This window comes from Amblyomma maculatum, chromosome 6 (genome assembly GCF_055883805.1).
Source record: "Amblyomma maculatum isolate TAMU_Amacu chromosome 6, ASM5588380v1, whole genome shotgun sequence".
Classification (NCBI taxonomy): domain Eukaryota; kingdom Metazoa; phylum Arthropoda; class Arachnida; order Ixodida; family Ixodidae; genus Amblyomma; species Amblyomma maculatum.
This window is the reverse complement of record NC_139349.1, coordinates 45900323-45919445: the sequence shown is the minus strand read 5'-3', so window position 1 is coordinate 45919445 and position 19123 is coordinate 45900323. Positions and strand designations below refer to the sequence as shown.

Sequence of the window (19123 nt, the reverse complement as noted above, 5' to 3'; positions counted from 1 at the left end):
GCGCGACGCGGGGGAACCGACACGCCGACACTGCGCGTAGTCCTTCAACCAACCTCAGGTGTAGGGGCGTAGGGGCGTCGGCGGCGGTGCCATGACGTTGCTGAGGGTAAATGTGACGTCACACCCGCCGGCTCACGGTCGGAAGCGCGCTGCCTCTGACCCGGAGGCTGCTCAAAAAACGTCAAAAATACAGCAATTCGCTCAAAACTAACCCGAACTTGGAGTCCATAATACAATACATGAACTTCGAGAGGCCCATTTACAAGCACAATACCTCAGATTAGCTGCTACAACTACCGGACGACATATACTCACTAAGCTAGGTATCACTATTCCTGCAAACAATTCATCCCTATTAACACTCCCTAGCCACATTTACACTTCAATCTATGTCAAACCATTACCGCGGAACATGCACCCCCACTATGACCAAGGTCGCAGGAAGGCGCGCGCGGCAGCGCTCCACAAATGGTACGGGAATGAGTCCGATGCCGTTTGGGTAGATGCCGCCTGCGATGAGAGCGGAGCCACTGCAGTTGTCCACAACCCCCCCCCCCCCCCCCCCCCCCCCCCCCATTTCCCCCTTAACTATTGAGCTTCCTTCAGGCACGACCCCTGAAGAAGCCGAGGAGACCGCTATAGTTATTGCTCTCATCGATGCCAGTTATATACTCAGTGATTCAAAAACTGCCATTCTAAATTATGCCAGGGGCCGGGTTGATCCTCCGGCGGACCGCTTGCTGCACATGCCCACCTCCCCCGACGGATTGAGCTCATCTGGGTGCCTGCGCACTCGGGAAATCCCGGCAACGAGGCTGCCGACTCCTTAGCCCGAGGGTCTAGAAACCGGGCACAGGCGGACCTCATGGGGGATTTCTCGAAGGATCGTATGCACTCGTTTGCTGAGTTCACCGCAAACTCCCGCGCTGAGCGCCTCATCTATCCGTCACCCCACAAATCCCTATCAGAGAGCAGTCAATCTGGCGTCGTCTGCAGACACGAACTCTACCGACACCAGCTCTACTTTCCAATTTTAAGCCGGTATCCCCCATATGCACTTTGTGCTCCCACCCCAAGGCCACTCTGACCCACATTCCTTTATCCTGCCCTGCGTCTCCTCCCCCCGCCGGGCCGGTGCCTCTCCGAACCTGGGAGGACTGGGAGACCTCACTGCGATCAGCGGACCCGGCCAGGCAGAAGATCGTCGTCAGCCGGGCCGCTTACGTCATGGATAAACATAATATGAACGTTTAGATCGTGAGTGGCGTCGTGCGGAGACCCAGGAGGCCTGCGTGCCTTGAATTATTCTGCAAATAAAGTTTTTTCCTCCTCCTCCTCCTCCCGAATTATGTGTCTCTACTAGTGTAATCATGTCCTAAGAACCCAATTGTGGTGCTTTCTCAACATTCTTGGATAGTGAGTGAGTGAGTGAGTGAGTGAGTGAGTGAGTGAGTGAGTGAGTGAGTGAGTGAGTGAGTGAGTGAGTGAGTGAGTGAGTGAGTGAGTGAGTGAATGAGTGAGTGAGTGAGTGAAAAACTTTATTAAGTATATTTAAGGGAGGGGGATGTGTAGGTGGGTCCCTAGTCCGGGACTCCAGCGGCTGCCGCTGATATTTGTTCAGTATACCTTTAACGCTCCTTCTGGACTGGCTGAAGAGGGTTTCAGCTCCCGCACTTCTGCAAGGAAGTGGAGATACAATTATTTTAAAACAGCTCTAGAACACGGACAGATAAGAGACGCACATGTGTCTCTATTTGTCCGTGTTCTAGCGCTGTTTTTAAATGTTCAACCAACGCGCTAAACAAGCCGCTCTGGAGATACAAGCCAATCGTACTCTCTGGTTAAAGTGCAGCTTTATATCTATGCCGGGTGGTGTTACAAAGGATGTGGTATAGCTCATAACTGTATGCTGACTTAGTATGTGTTATAAGGCACAAATTAAGCGATTTGTGATTTAAGTGCTTACAACGACTACTGTGTAGCGTGGGGTACCGTTGACGTAACTTTGTCGGTATGGCGAGTGTGTTTGTATGCACCGAAGCGTATGTAGATCCAACTACTGGCCATAGAGTGGGCTAATTGAGGTCGCCGCCAGCCATGGGCTAGCGGCCATCTATAGAGTGCGTATCCTTATACCTGCTTGAGCAACGAAATAAAAGTTTTGCAATCCAATCCTCGGTTTTAGTTACTGTTCTTGAGGAGTCGGGTACACTCTTCTAGCCTCTCTGAGTAGGGCCAGCTGATGTTCACCGCACGGCATTGTGCTGACGTGGAGTGCGTCTACGTGCAATATATGGGGCTATACGACAGGGTTGGGGTTGGCCTAGTTAAGAAGAGCTCAGACATGCATATTTGCGGCGCCAGTAATTCAGGTCTTAGATTACACGGGAACCACACCACAGTGGCAAGGATCGGTCGTCGTCTAGTCATATGACAGTGCTGCTTCGAAAGCAACACATGCTCCATGAGTCAGTGAGGGCCACTGCTTTTGGGCTTTTGGTTATGGCGAGGGCTATCGCGGCTTCTTCCACATATTCTTGATCGAGGCGCAGTTGATGAGGACTCCGTTTCGAGTCACGACCGCTGCGGTCATAGCCCCGTTTACCGGACCTGCTGCATCCACGTATAGCGTATTTGATATCCCGTCTCATGCCCTTTGAAGAGCGACACCTCTTGGTCTGTAGACAATAAGGCCACTTCGATAGGAGGTATTAGGAGCCCTCACTTCTATGGGGATGATCGTCCTTCTGTAGGTTATCTGTAGTTTCTTTAGCAGTGCTTTTCCGGTATATGACGGACAGTCGCGTTAGTTGAGTTTCGCTGCGTCGTCCATATTTCCTGCACCGTGTTTGAATTTGGTATAGCCAGTGCAGCATTGCATGCTCTTCTGACCTACATTTTTAGCTTTCCCACTTCATTTTTCTTGGGGTTGAGGAAGGCTGTACTGTACATAAAAATTGTTTGGTATTGTCGAATATTAAAAATTGATTGTATTTACTGTTCGGCGATCCAATATACACTCAACATGTCACTGCTCATAGTTAGCAACTTTACTGTAGCAACTGTATAGTTAGCAACTGTACTGAACAGTATAGCAGTAGGCAAACAATCTGGATTCTAAAAGCGTGGCAAGGGGCGGAGTATATTAGGAGGTTAGCAAGTTTGCAGAGGGACAGGGCCATGTTAATAAAAAAACATTAGGAGAGACCTTCGTAGCCCGACCGATGATGATATAGGGCAGGTAGTTCGAATGCACCGTAGCTAGTGCGCACGTCATCACCGGACGTCGCTTCGCACAGCAGGGTCTCGCAAGAAGCCGCCCGAATTCTAACAGCTGTAGCAGAAATCGATCGCAAGATCACCCTAATTTGGGTCTCAGCACACACGTCCGTCCCCGGCAACGAGGCGGCCCATCATTTAGCCCGAGATCTCTATTTCCGGGCAAACGCGGAGCCACCCGACTGCCAGGCTATGGAAGAACGTTTGCAAACCTATAAAGAAATAATCGAAAATTATAGATTAGGAAGACGTCTGATGCCGCCACCGGATCCTAGCATAAATAATAAAGAGGCCATAGCCTGGCGACGATTACAAGCTGGAAATTTCCCAAGCCCTGTCTGGTTGTTTCATACCCAGATAGATAAGAGAAAAAAATGATAAATGTAAAGCCTGCGAAGCGAGGGGGACCATCGACCATATATTTTGGGAATGCCCTAAGTATCCGCGGTGCTAGGGACAACATTAAAAGTAGAGAAGCCTGGGTAACCCTGCTGCGAAGCGACGTCCCCGCTGACCAGCAAAAAGCCGTCCGATTGGCGGCTGAGGCCGCGAATAAGCAATGTATATTCGCCAACGTTCCAGCCCCCGTTCCTCAGGTCTGCCTGCCAGGAGCGGGGAGTAGGGGCCTCCTTCAATCAATCAATTGCTTCGCACAATGCCGCCTGGATAAGGAAGCTTGTTCTTGCTCCGGCAACGAAAGGACTGTGCACAATGGAAATTTCTTCGCCCTTTTGCTCATGCTTTTCAATGTATGCCAATCCTTCGTTTACCCATACCCCGAGATAGTTATATTTTGCCACTCTGGGTATTTCATGGCCTTGTATTTTAAGACCCTGATCAGTTAAGCCATAGCACTCTCAGGCAGCGCCCCCTCACGCCGCCCAGCCACTACAACGGCATTTTTTGCTAGTGCTGGGCGCGAAATCACGTGACACAATATTGACCTTCTACGTCCTTCTGCAGTTTTTTTTAATTTTTTTTTTTGCCACCAGGCGTGAGAGTGGATACAGCATTCCTCTCAAGTCCAATGCGCGGAAAGGATGAGATGGGCTGGCAGCACTAGCTGCAGGGATCAACCCTCGGCGCTCGCTTGCGGAAGACTGTGGTTTCGCCATCCTTCGAGCAAAGCAGAACAGCGATATGCACGCTTGACACAATGACAGCATGTGTCTACTTCTTGTGAGTGCGCGTAGCCGTTACATTGGCGAACTCGATCGTGTTCTCGTTGACAAGTGCCGTTTATTACAACCATGGAGGAAGGAAAAACTAGGAGGGAGCGCGCGGCAATATCAGTGAAGCCTAGTCATAAAAATAAAAAGGGAGCGAGTCGGCCCCTACGTGTTAGACTACATGATAGCGTGCGGTGATATCTACTACCGCGCGCATGCGTGAAGCGGCGCTGCGCGGGGTCCGCCGCGCGCGCAGCATCCATGGCGCAAGTAGCACCAACAGCCCACACAGCAGACAGCATCGCGCGCCCGCGCCATGGCAGACGCGCACACTAAAACGCACCGACATCAAAACATAGGGTCTAACTAGGAGAGCGAAAAAACGGGAGAGGGAGCGGCTTCATCGGCACTTGGCTTGCGAATGTTGCATGGCCGCGTGACGTCATGCTCCCTCCTAGTTTTTCCTTCCTTCATGATTACAACGCACAGGCCAAAAACATTGCGGCTGGATAATGGCAAAACTTCGTTGTCATGTGCTATTTAAAAATTCATCAGGTTGACCGGGACGTTGGCGTCGGCTGACGCGATGTTGCCCACAGCCGGCCGCAGCTTGTTGGCGACGCCAAGGCCTGCACTCTACCATTCGTTTGGAAGCAGCTGGTGCCGATGCTGCACCTGAACTGCTGGAACTGGCGCTGCACGCTTGCGGCATCGCTGAACTTTACGGCACTGGTGCAAAAGAGTGCAGCCAGGGCCAGCATTACCCCTAAGGCTGCCGTTTTTGCGACTGTAGGAAGAAGGAAAAGAAAATATACGGGCCTTCTAACTGGCTCCTATAGCCGAGCCACCACCCAGGAGAAATTACAGGGGAGAGAGAGAGAGAGAAAGGCGCATGTCGCAACTAGGTCGTGGTCGCAACAGCCGTCGTCCGCCACTGAGACGGCGGTAGGCGCAATGACGGCATGCACAGCAGTCGTGAATTGCACACAGCGTTTGCAATAACAGGAAAAGGCACTGCGTTTGTCCCTCTTTCTCGTCTAGGCTTCGTGCCGTTGCGCTGCACCACCTGAAGATGTCAGACCAACTAGCCTTCCAGTTCATGATGCACAGCAGGTACATATATTATGTTGAGGCATGAAAAGGAAAGAAAAATAAAGAGCCTCTGCCCGTGCCACAAAGTATAACTGGTACAGGCGCCGATGGTACACGCCTCATGCGGACGAAGAAATTGGAGAAGGAAGAGGAGAGGAAGAGAGAACAAGACATCATCCGCCAATGAAACGACGGTGGGCGCAATGACAGCATGCACAAAAGATACAGGCCCCCGTTAATATGGATGACTCGAATTATGAACAGTTATTCTGGGGATGAAACTTTTCCATGAATTTACATCTCGTTAATATGGAAATCAGCTGTCCGGACAATGGACGAGGAGAAAACGCACAGATACCATTAGGTTCATGTACCTTTGCTGTGTTAATAATTGTAACACTGCTTCAAAGATAATTTTTCTTCTAGATTTTGTTGACCATGTGAACGTAGTGCCAATGACTGATATTGCCCCTTTTCGTTTGTGGGTTCATATTTCGCAGTTGATGCACATCACTAATTTTGTACTGCATGAATTTACTCCGACAGCTGCTTGTGCCTTGTAGAATGTTGGATTCAGCGCTTTCAGCTGACTGAATGCTGATACGCAGCAGGGGTTTGCGGGAGTGAAAAGTACAAGCCCAAGTCATTTATTAATGAAACGCCACCAAGAACAATAGGCAACTACATCCCAATAGTTCAATTGTACCGCATTGAAGCATAACGGTGACTCTGATATTGCGCTTGGAGCTCGTAATGCCAACTTCGCTGGCCTACATTGCGCTCTGAAGACCTTATCCTTAGATTTATCTTTCTTCAAAAAAAAAAAAAAGTAATGCAACTGCGTGTAACGAGCGCTTTATCAGATGCATGGCGATCGACGCAGAACCGGGACCTTCCGATGCTAGCAGGGATCCGTCGATCTTGAGCAATGCATGCTTCACAATAAAAGCTTCGAAAAAACTGAGCAAGCACTTTTCAGTAGAACGCCGAATCGGCAGTGCGCTATTTCCTTTTCTCATTAGCGTTGAGGTTATGGGGGTTCATTCTCGCAATAAGAAAGAATGCGCCACGGGGGGGGGGGGGGGGGGGGGGGGGGGGGGGCTAGACGATATGGTCGCCTTCTAGCCCCGACGTGCCAGCCCTAGCAGACAGAGCTGTGACCCCCAACCCGCGGTGCGAGAAATCGCCACTGCGGCGGGTTCGAGCCAGAGGGGATAAACACAGAGTTACGTACTCGAACATAGTTTATTGGGCTCGAGTACACGGCAAAGGAATAGCAATCAAGAACCACCGTGTAGCGAGCGAACGCCGCGTACGGGGATGAAATAAAAACCACCTAATGGGGAAGCGCGTCAAGGAGGTGAGAGGAAGAGTCTTCTCACCTGACACGGCTTCTCGCTCACATTTCGTTGCGGTAAGTGCCTACGGTCAATGGGCGATTATCGGTGACGGCGGTGGTCTCCTCGGCGGAAATCATGAACAGCGCGCGTGCGCGCCCAACCGCCGAAGAACCCCCAAGCGAGTTGCTACAGTTGCGCTCCTCGACACGGAACGGGAGAGGAGGTCTCCCGGTTACGCCGGCAGGAAAGAGAGAAGCCCGCGGCAGCGTCGCCGCAGGCCCGGGAGGCGGCGGGGGGTAGCCAGCATGCCTTCTCCTCCGCCAACCTCTCTGCCAGCGTGCGTAATCACGCGTGTTAATTACGCGCAGGCGTTATAATGGAGGAAGGGGATTGTGAATCCCCACAAGGTATGTGCTGCGGTGGTCTGAGCAGCAGCGGAGAGGGCGCTTAAGATTTGTCTGCTTCTGTGCACAGAGTGTTCGAGCACATGGTTTAATCGGCCGCTTTTCCACCTTTAAGCTATGCCCCTTGTGCGAAACTACAGTGACGAAGTTTTTTTGATAAGCTAAACTTATTTAAATTCACAGCTTAATTCCAAACGTCGTTTACGCGCCCTAAAGTTGATACCCTATTCTCTTCCACCACTACAAAAGCTGCACATGTGTGGATGCGCGCTAGTGCAAAACAATTCACACTTGTACAATCTTAGTAAAAAATACGGCTTGTAATGCATTTCCGGTGTTCTGGATCTTTTGATGGCAACAGTTTTTTGTCCTAGCCTCTCCTATGCGAAGGACCTCCACTAATGCTAAATCAGCGCTACAACACGGCTCACAAGCTGACGCTCTGGGTTCTACACTTTTGATGAAGGCTGTATGTTTCCATCACAATGAAGAAAGTAGACGCGCAATTCTTGTGTGCTGTGAAAAAGCACCTTCATTACTCCTTGTGTCCCAAACTGTCAGAAGAAAAACAAAACAAAAAATTCAGAACGTAAAGAATCGGCGCTCAGCTAGTCTACATCGCCGCGCATCGCGCCTGCTGACCCAGCACTGCGCTTCTCTCAAGAGAAGGAAATAACTTGCAGTCCCTGCGGCCACCTGCACTGCACTGCACTGCACTAGGCCACCTTGACGTTTACTGTAACGGCGCTCCTCCTCTCCCTACAAGTCCAGATACGCCACACCGTCGGCTCTGGCAACATCATCGTACTAGTCTCCATTTATGCTTTTTTCTCCTCGCCCTCTTTTGCCCTAACTATATTCTTTCAACACTCATTAACCACTTTTTGATCGATCTCTGCCATTTGCGGTTGTGTGACGTCACGCTTGTTTAGACGTCGACATTAGCTCGCTCGACTACTTCAACGTCGATTGGCTTTTTTTTTTGTTTGCTATAATTAACTAATGACCCCACTTCAATCTATTTCCCTGTCGAGATTCTTTAGTACTTTTTCACATACAATTGTTCTTTTTCATGTCTTTTCAGTTCACTGCAATCGTGAAGACAAACTCTGGGTACAAGCTCCTTCGAACATAGCCACTTAATGGTTATGTGTCACATGAGTGCATACCCAGGACCTGCAAAGATTTCCTCCCTCCATAGCTTGATCATGGGACTTCAACCTTTCAGCCTTCATTACTCGCGGAGTGCAGCGGCTCGCAAGCGTGCGCACCACCAGGCATCGCTGTGCGTGATATCGTGGTTCAGCGGCGGCGTCCTACCTTTGTCGCACCGAAGGTGGTGCTGGCAAACTATCCGAAGAAGTGCACCATGCGGAATAGTCTGTGCCACTTTTGTGCAGTACCAAAGCCGCCTCTATTTTTTTCATGTGTCCGCTCAATGGCAGCAAGAGTATTGATGAGTGCCGTCAACACTAGTACGCAAGGCTGCCAACATATGGCGTGTGCAGCCATAGGACTAAGTGGTTCAGGACGAAATGCTACCAGCAAAAAGTTGACACCACAGATGGCATTTGCTGCTGCTGCTGCATGCAAAGCAGGAAAACAATTGAACATACTATTATAATAGAATGTAAGGCACTTCACCCTTCAGTGCACGACGTCGACACAGGGATTCGAGAAGCACTGTGGTTTCGGGACATCCATGGCAGGCTAAATTATGAAACAGTAAAATCAAGCGAAAGGCAACTTGTGAATGGCCAATGCAAATGGACCATGTGCTGGTCATTTAAGGTACCATCAAAATTCATGACAGATGGTCGTGTTAACTTCAGGCTGTTCTTGCCTCTAGCTTGGCCACATTTCTGCTTTAATTCCTGAAAATTCTCTCGATTTCTACAGGTATGCAAAATTTCCCAACTGTGCCGGGCTTTCCAGGTTGCTAGGCAGCATGGTTAATAGGTGTATTAAGCATCTGTGCAATAAAATACAGGGAATCAAACGGGATGTTAGCAAAACATTTTAGATGAGGTGCACATTACTAGTAGAAGTGGTGCAGTATAGACATATGACAAGCTGCCCAATGAATGAATTACACAACAAAAGCGCATACAACTTCTGTTCACGCTGACCAAAATACTCAGTCATGATGCAAACACAACTAAATTCTTGTCAGCTTTATTAACATGAAAGCACTGAAGTCACAGCCTTGAACTATAACAGATTGTCAGGAGAATAAGATTGCATTTTGAATAATTGGGTACAAAGATACAGGCATCAGATGGGATGGTTGCAAAATATTTAAAATGACGTATACATTGTAAGTGGAAGTGATGCAGTATTACTGGCCACATACTCGTAAGCATCTTCATGCTAATACAGAAAGAACTGCATGCAAAAAGTCAATTATCAACTTCTTGCCTATATCTATGCTCTATCTAAGTAGTTCCTTGCATAACTAGCAAAGCTGCGATGGACAGATGATATTCTGATGCTGCGGAATGTAGTTCCACTGCAAAATGGCTACATGAGCATAATGGACAATAAGTACGTTCTTCTGGATGAGTTGGTTCATATTAGCAAAAGGAATAAACTAGCACAATGCGTAGAAGAAAGAGGTGGTCCTGTTGTCACGCCTTTTTCTCCTTTTATCTGTTGCGTAAGTTTATTCCTTTTGCTAATATTGGACAACATGGCTTAAAGCATGCATTCACAAAATGCCATTTCAAGCCGAACCTGTAAACTCGCATTACACACACAATTTGTTGAGTTTAGCATTTGCTACTTTTGTGTGTGCTGAAAGCACGTTGCTAACATGGTGGCGCGTCTTGCTTCAGAGTTAAGTGGTCACTGCTACCAGTATGTTCATATGTTATAAACTGCACACAGGGTGTTAATATGGCCCCATCTCACCTATCGCAAAATCCATGAGCAGCGCTCTAAATTCCATTTAGTATTTTTGTTTCGGCTGACGATTCTGTCTTTCAGAGGCAGAAAGAAGGATGTCTGTGCGGCTGAAAAAATGGTTTCGCTCCATAAAACCAGATGGCGCCACTAGGCTTCGTTTGCGTACAATACTAAGCGCACGGATGTGACAGAAATCGCAACATCATGCAAAGTGCTACACTAAACCTGCCAGATATCCTTTCATGATTTGGTACAGGGCCAGCGTCTACTTTTACTCTTCTGCAACCATATCTGCATATGCCGTGAGCAGACGTGCCATGGAGGAGTGTGTTTAATGCAGTCTTGTGATTGGCTGAAGAAATGAGATGATGATGAGTGATGAGTACACACTTCGCGTATAGGGTGGAACATTTGCTTTTTAAAAAGCAAATGTTCCACAATTTTGCGAACTGTCTCGTTGGCCTCGGCATTACGTCATTGTAATATAGGTCACTGTGCTCTCGGTGTCACTTTGCCATGATGCGGTATGCAGGCTGCGCAGCTGCTTTCATGCTAAAAGCTGTCGAGTATACGAGAGCATGACAACCGCTACGCCAACGGAGACTTCAGTACCAATCACTTTTGCATCCGGTGCTGGAGATGGCAGCACAACCAGCTCGAGATTGTAAATGATACTGCTCCAGATTCATATCCGCTCATGTACAAGTATCTGTTTTAAAAGGGCAGTCTACTGTCAGAGACAAGTACAGAAATATTACCATATTTTGGCATATCTCCCACTTGGTGGCAGGAACGAGGGCAAAATTTGCAGTCTAGGCAGGAATTTATATTTTGGTTGAGAAAGTCCAGTCTACACAGATGGTATTGCCATGCTGTGTCGCTTCATGCTATGCCTGGAGCATCTGAAGTAAATATACTACACATTTCACGACAGTGCCACAGAATCATACAGACGGTTATTTTTGTTGAAATCGACTTAAGGGGGCCTATTTTTCTCCTTTTCAGTGAGCTACAGCTACATTTACTGTGCACTCTTGCTCGGTCCACATTTAAAACGCAGCCAAGACTGCTGCTACACTGCCATTAGAAGCGGTTGCTATAGGCAAGAATAGCTGTTGGTATCTGACAGATGTCACCCGTTTTATTAAATTCACTTATACTAACTTTATTTTAATTACAACTACTTCAGCGCAGTCACTTATAATCTTAACAAAATCTGTGTATCTTGGTTAAATTCATGCTCAATATTGCCACTGCGTATCACCTAGGCAACGTGGCAGTTGTGTCTGCAAGGTTGCACAGAGTTACTGTTATAACTATATCACTGTCACTGATGTCAAGGTTTGTGGAAGCTGGCTAAACATTGAGAAAATGAGAGTGCCACATAGAAAATTTAGGTTTTAAATTGTTCTGTTGTGCTTCTCAGTGCTATAGCCGAGAAGTTATTAATTTGGGAAAAAAAAACCCTCGATTGATGCAAGGGAAAGTTGCCAAAAAAGTCTGTAGACTGTCCTTTTAAAACTAGCATCTAGCTGAGACTCGCTAGTTTGTCTGCAAAATACATAGTTACATATTTACAGAATAACGCGTTGCCTGCAAAATGGCAAACTCCTTGAAAACACACTTCACAGGGCAGCACGTCCTAGAAGCACAGAGACAACGCAACTCTCCGTGCCTGCTAGTATATATGTGGCTTTACATTTTTGAGAACCTTAAGTCCAGCATAAAAAGGAAAGACCACTCTGCGAAGCATTTTACTGAGGTACATCCAACCAGCTCAGCCGGCCCAGCAAGGTCCTGCAACGGACAAGGATAAAAAGGGTAACTACCTTATTACATTACAGGTCTGTCAAAAGAGAAATAGGCCACAGCACGAATGACTGAGCACTGCAACCTGCATTGACACTAAAAAATAAAAATGATGCACATCAGCCAGTCTACTGCACAGCCTACAGGCGTCAGCTACCAGTTGCCAAAAAAGTAAAAGCATGCTATCTCAAACTATTTAGAGCCGTTTCATACGGATAGGAAATGAGCAGCACGCAGTGACAAGAGCTCACCAACCCTTTAAAATGCGCAAAACACTTTTCTTCCTTCTTAAAGGCACTCTTCCACTAAGCTGCACTTTGGGCTGCACTTTTTCTGAATCACTCATACACTTATGACCTCAAGCCGTTTCAATGCCCCGGAGAAGTTTCAAGGTCTCCCTTATCGTTCAGGAAGCCCACACTAGGATAGAGCAAACATCACCACAGACAAGAGAGATGTGCTGGTCAACTTACGGGTCTTCCAGGGGCGCAAAGGAGTCGGCTGAGTTGGACGCCTGGAGGAGCATAGCCGTGCTGCCCGAACTCACAATGACTCCCATGGCCGCTTGCAACACAGTTTTCAAGAAGACCTCTTCCACCAGGTTTCCAGGCACTGGCACGGCTACCAACAAAAAAAAAAAAAAAATGGAGCGCGCAGCAATGAAAACAAGCACAGAGGAAAAATCCAGTAAAGTGCAGTATGTTTTAGTACTGCACTTCACTGTAGCATCCAAAATTCATGAGTACAGTTAAACCTCTATGTAACGAACCTCCATGTGGCGAACTCCTCGATATTGTGAGGTTATTCAATTACCCAATGCCACCCGTTTGAAGTGCATGTATTTGAAAACTCCATGTAACGAACATGTCGTGGCGGTTGATCTTGATATAACGAACTCGTGGCGTCGACTGTCTCAAGACGTCATTCCGTTTCGGCATGCAGGCGAGCACTGGTCGAAGTCGAATACGTCAAGTTAGCGACGCCACACCAGGCGTGAAACCCATCCCCTACAGTGCAACCGTTCCCGCCGCGGCGAGATGGCTGCAGCTGGACAGGCGCATGCGCAGAAGGCAAGAAGCAACGAGGCGAGAGTGTGCGCATGTGGCCTACCCCGACCAACACTCTCTCAATAGAAGTTTGGTCAGAGGCCAGAGGCACTATCAGCGAGAGCCAAAGCAATTTGTGTTGCCTCTGCCGAGGGGTCTTAAATTCTGAGCACTCAATAACAGCTTAAATGATGCAACCACTTTTTCCCCAATCATGGCTAAACATGGGCGCTCACATGTCATTGACACCTGCTTTAACAGATGCCCACGCAGGGGAAACAAGTGACATGCTGCATTGCCGCTAGCCGCCTTATTATAACTTTTGCCGCTGCTACTGCACAAACATGCAAGATGCAGTGCCGTCGAATCATTACAAGATGTATTAAGAGTGCTGTTTCAGGGCACTTGTTGTGACCATACACCTTACCTGAGAACAACAAAGTTAGTTTGCTGAAGAGCACGAGAAACACCACTAGGCCTTTGCTGGGAACCTTCGCCTTAACAAGCTAGTGCTATAAAAAAATGTTTCGCAATACGATGCACCATATCCCAATGAAAAATTGTGTGAACAGCTCACCATCTGTCTGGCCTTCGTCGTCGAAGGTTTGCAGGAAGGGCTGGAGTTCCTTCGATGGCTTCCGCTTGGCCCCGGCCTTTGCAAATGACCTGCGTGTGAGTCCTCTGCATTAGTGCTACCCCCTTTACTATATTCTTTTTCAGCACGTTGCAACTTAGTGCTCAGTTGGCTATGCCCTAAACACACCATGTGCTACGCTGTATTGCTGCATTCTGCTCTCCAATGAAATGCTACACCATTGTAAGGCAAAGCTTTGGGATCATTAAAGTACACTAGCACTGCGTCAGCTGTCTGAGCACGAAACTGCAGCACTTCCCAGTGGTTGCACCGTAAACAAGTGTAAAAAAAAAAAAAAAATTACTAAAGGTGTGAAAATACAAAATTTTGGGTGCAAAGTGGATTCAAATAATCAAAATTACTGCAAACAAGTTTTGCTTTCACTCGTCCTCAGCATAGCTTACTATGCCTGTAATGCCTACCAGGCATTAAAGGGCAACTCCGGTGGTTTTTTCATCATTTCGTGTCTTTAGTTGCATTACATTCCTCGGCATGTCCTTACTCCAACACAAAAAAACGTTCTTCGAAATTTTTAAAAAAGAAAAACAGCAAATCGAAACCAAAACTGGTTTCACGACCAGAAACGACATCCCAGTTGACGAAATGGTGACGTCACACTCAGTACAGTCGAACCTCGATATATCGAACAGCGCGGTGATTGCAAAATAGTTCGATATAGCCGGAATTCGATATACAAAATCACGTAGAAAACGCGTCAAAAACTAGTACAAATCAATCAATGAACCAATCGTGGCACAGTGGCGCAATAAATACTCACTTGAAGTTTCAAACAAAGTATTTATTCCTTTGTCTTAAAGTACTGTAGCAGCGTAGCTTGCTTCAAACTGGCAACCGCGTGCTTAACCACGGCGTCCTCAACGTAGTCTAAACGGTCCACAAGCGATAGTCCAGCGCCTTCTATTGCGCCGCAGTAGCGGCGTACAAGGTCCAAAGCAGCTACAGCCTCAGTTGCAGTCGGGAGCGGGGCAGCGCTTACGGAATCAACCTCGGCAGCGTCTTCGTTTGGCCGCTCAGCAGTAACTTTTGCCGCAATCTCTACATCTGTCAACTCCGCCACTGTTCCGGTGCTGTCATCACCACCAACGAAGTCATCAATGCACATGCTGTGTGGCTCAGCACCGACAAAGCGCTCCAACTGGCTCCAGGTTTCTTCGAGCTGGCATTCTTCCTCTGTGCCGTCGTCCAACACTGATTCTTCAGTTGCTTGCTTGGAAGCTTCTTCAATGCGGCTTACAAAACCCGCATGCCGAAAGCAGTGAACTACTGTCGACTGCTTGACGCTGTCCCACGAGGCTTTCAGCATTTGAATGGCACCCAAAAGGTCTCTCTTTAGCTCTTGGCCCATCCGCAGCTTGAGAAGCAAAATGTCGATCAGCCGACGTTTATAAATGGATTTGAAAGCGCGAATAATGCCCTGGTCCAATGGTTGCAGCTTCGACGTCGTGTTCGGCGGCAAAAACTTCGCCCTTCTCAACGTCTTCAAAGGCAGCTTTGCGCACCCGCCGCGCGCCTGAGTGCTGGTTTTGTTCCGCCTTGGCCTTTATGTCACTCTTGTTTTTCAGCAGAGTGCTCAAAGTGCTCCTCGGTATGCTGAAAGCTTTGGCGACGCTTGACTTTTTTTCACCATTTTCAACGCGGCGGATCACTTCCAATTTCGCAGCAAATGTCAGGGTCGTCCGCTTCTTCGCGTTTGCAGCCATCACAACACTGACCACGCCGTGACAGGCCTAGGCCACACACGATAACAACGACTGGCGCAGCACAAGTGGCCGCGCCGAGACGCGGTTAGTCGTTGACAAACTAAATCAGGCTAGCCACCCTAGCCCGGCCAAGCCGCCGCGTGCATACGCCGCTACGTTCAAATGGCGCCCTCGGCGCGACCGATGTATGCAGCGATCGTGCGCAGCAGTCGGGAACGCCCATCGCACCGCCGCTATCTTCGAGGGCGTTGAGGGAAAGCTCGCCTCCTGTCAACAGAGTGCACATGGTTTGGGGTGGCGGAGTTCGATTTATCCATTTGGCAACCGACGCCGTTCGAAATAAAAAAATTAAAAATGCATGCGATTTTCCGCGTGATATAGAAAGTGTTCGATATAATCAATAATTCGATATATCCGTGTTCGATATATCGAGGTTCGACTGTATTATAGAAACACTCGTATGAGCGTTGGATGGTAAAAATAAAGTATGCAAAACATGACGCACTGCATAAAATGTCTGAGGCAGTTAAATATAAGCCACACAATTTCATAATCACACGGGAAGTGGACAGTAACGCCGGTATACCGTTTGTAACATCAGAAACTCAGTGTTGCCCGCAGCAATACTCCCAACTTAAGCCATGAAAACGGCACATTTTAAAGCCATATTGTGCGTGAACAGATTATTGTACGACGCCCAATTTTGTAGAATGTGTCAGGACGGAGAGGAAAACCTATGGTAAAATTTTTACTAGAATATTCAAATGTCAAAAAACCTCCGGCGTTGCCCTTTAAGACAGGAGGGATTGCACAGCGGTAAAAGCAATTGTTATTTATAGCTAGTAAATTATAGCTGGTTCATAATTTTTGCACAATAACTGCTGTCAGTGAAAAGAAGTCTAACATCGTAGCTCGACTTGAGGGTCACGTGGAAAACGAAGTTCACAAAATGCTGTGAAAAAGCACATTCTCTTGTGATGTCGCCTGAAAACAAAGTGTCGGTTGTGGAATGCTGTCCGAAACTCGGTGTTGATGACAAATGCATGCTCACTTAGCCCTCAAGTGTATAGGTTTCGCCAGATTACAAGCCTAGTAGTGATCGGTGTCAACTCTTCAAAAGCTGTTGCAAATCGCAAAGGTGAAAATGAAACAGTGTTGTTAGGGTCCCCAATGCGTGCGTTGCACTGCACGTGGTATGATTACACGGGACTGGCTTGTAGCCCTACACTTTGGCCGTACATTATTTCTTGACGTACTGCAACCTAAGGTGCACCGTTTCTAGATTCCAACTTATGAAATTTCAGAATGATCAAAGCTGTTTACATAAAAAAAAAAAAGAAAAAAAAAGACGAAATGTTTTAAAAGTTTAGAAAAACTGAGTCATTTGTTTTTTTCTTTGTGCTGTGTTTGTCCCTTTTCAGCAATGTTACAGCAGCTACCCCAGAGCATTCCTTAATGTGCACTGACACCGCACAGTACGTGTGCACCTTGCTTTTCGTCCCCATTGAAAAGCGACCGCCGTGGCCGAGATTCGATCGAGCGTCCTAACCACTGAGCCACCGTGGCGGGTTTCCGAACATTTAGGAGGCTCGGAGAGCAAATCGAACAGCAAATGCTGCTCAGAAACTACTCAAAATATCGACTATGCACGCCTGCCAGCAACAGCTATAAGTAGTCAGGAGAGGCTGGTTCTGTAGCGGCAATCCCAAACATCATCCAGTGAAGGTAATGTATTCCAGCAGTGAAATTTTTTCCTTGGTCCCATTGTGCTGTGCTGGGCTTAAGTCGAATATTTTTTGCAGTTCGGATGACTTCAAGTTAATGAAACCAGAAATCTGTGTTCCGAAGTTGCCCTTAACCATTCTCCTCTGCCCTCTGCTTTTGCATGCGACCGCTTGTTCAGTCCATTACAACAAAGTCCAAGATTGTTCAACCCTCTACCCTAGCTTTAAGACATAATGCACGCGCAACGCGGACTATTTTTCAGTTGTTGAAAAAATTAAAAAAAAAAGTAAAGCCAAACATCACTGCACAGTTTAAATGAAGCTGCAGAATGAGGGAGACAGGAGGAGAGACTCGCCGTTTGGCCGCTTGCCGGAGTGCCTCGAAGCTGTGGAGTATCCGCACGTTTGCCACCGTTTTGATTTCGTCTTCACCGAGCAGTTGAGGGCTGTTTGCCCCAAACTGGTACGTAAACGTCACCACCTGCACGAGAACGACATGCACGGGTCAATGATGGGTCCTTATTTTAGGGTGGGAACGTCCTTTTATATGGCTTGAATCAATCTAAAATAAGTACAGTCGAAACTCACTTATAACGACCCCACTTAAGATGAACGCTCGTTTATGACGAACAAGTCCAGTGTGACCATCAAAATACACATTAGGGCTACGGCACCCTGTCTCAGCTACAACGAGCCACCGTCGTCACTGCAGTGGCAGCATGTGTAGCAAGCGCTCATATGTTGTAACAGTGTGTGAATAGTTATTTTTTGAAACTGCATCGAATGTGGTTAATGGTTTATAGGGTTCAACGTCCGCAAGTGACTCTGGCTAAGAGAGAGACGCAGTAGTGGAAGGCTCAAGAAATTCCGATCAGCTGAGTTCCTTAATTGTGCACTAACATTAAAGGACTCCATGAGGTAAGAATGAGCAAAAACTTGAATCAAATTAAAGCTGTAGCTGTCGCAAAGAAACCCTAATGTCCCCAATAGGCCATGCAACACAACAGTATCAGCATACAAAATCTGTGAGTCTCATATAAACGCAGGAAAATGACCTTTGGCTGTTGATATGGACACCGAATAAATAAGAACCATATCTGCAGAGAAAATACTGTGAACACTTAACCAGGAGTGCGAAAAAAAATATATGCATATTGTATAGTATATATATTATTTTCTTGCTCCAGCTCTGGTAACCATTTTTTCCTCAAAAACCATCACCCATATCATGGCCCATAACTGAGAGGTTGCACAGAAACCGTTATGAATTAGCTCTTGGATGAAGGAGTTTTTCAGCATAAACATTGCCAGTTCTGCCTGCACTGGAAAGGAAAACCAGAAATGAAAACTACACGAACACCAGAGTAGTAAACCAGAGAACAATTATGTGCTGTTCCAAAAGTGCTGTTCCAAAAGCACTTTATTTTTGCATTCAACAAAAATACAGAAAGAGCATATTTGTGCGCAGTCCTTAAAGGCCCACTGTCCACCCTCCGGTCGAAAATATTTTCTTCCCCGGTGACTGTGAGACTTCGCCCCTGGAACGCAAGGCCGCAAAATGTTTTTGAAAAGAGTAACTAATAACGCAGTTACAGCCACCGCAATCACCCGATTCTATCCTGCCTCTCTCCTTCCGTTCCCTCGCAAAGGTTTTTCACTCTCCTGCCCGAGGTCGTCTAGCCTCCGCAATACAAATTCCCCTTCCTCCTCCGCGTTTGGCGGGAGGTGGGGCGTGGCTCTCCGCGAGCGCGAAAAAAATAAAAAAACGGTTGAGGGAGCGCGCGCCGCTGGATTCAGTCTGGCCGTGGCGAGGGAAAAGCGCGCTGCGAGCGGTAGACACCCATCCTTCTCCCGTCAGTCAGCGAGACGGACCAATGGACGTCGTTTCCAGTACGTACGTCATTATCGGGGCCCGTCGGGCCAGCGCAGGAAGCGGTGAAGCTGGCTTCTCAAAGGAGAGCATGAGGGAGCTTTGAATTGTATTTTCGATGCTTTGCAGCG

At 47.6% G+C, this 19123-nt stretch overlaps 1 protein-coding gene across 3 annotated transcripts in view; it reads right to left on the bottom strand.

The window, feature by feature from the left end:
* Window positions 1-9424: 9424 nt before the first annotated feature.
* LOC146185639 (uncharacterized) overlaps window positions 9425-19123 on the bottom strand; it is a 69540-nt gene continuing 59841 nt past the window's right edge. For 2 of the 3 annotated variants that reach the window (XM_084606545.1, XM_084606546.1), the window contains 4 exons: window positions 17479-17603; window positions 13621-13709; window positions 12471-12618; window positions 9425-11985 (listed from right to left, as the gene is read on the bottom strand). In XM_084606545.1, the coding sequence (XP_084462671.1) occupies window positions 11943-11985; window positions 12471-12618; window positions 13621-13709; window positions 17479-17603 (405 nt within the window). In that variant the 3' untranslated portion in view covers window positions 9425-11942. The remainder of the gene's footprint in view (window positions 11986-12470; window positions 12619-13620; window positions 13710-17478; window positions 17604-19123) is intronic. The other variant, XM_084606547.1, reaches the window with a different exon arrangement.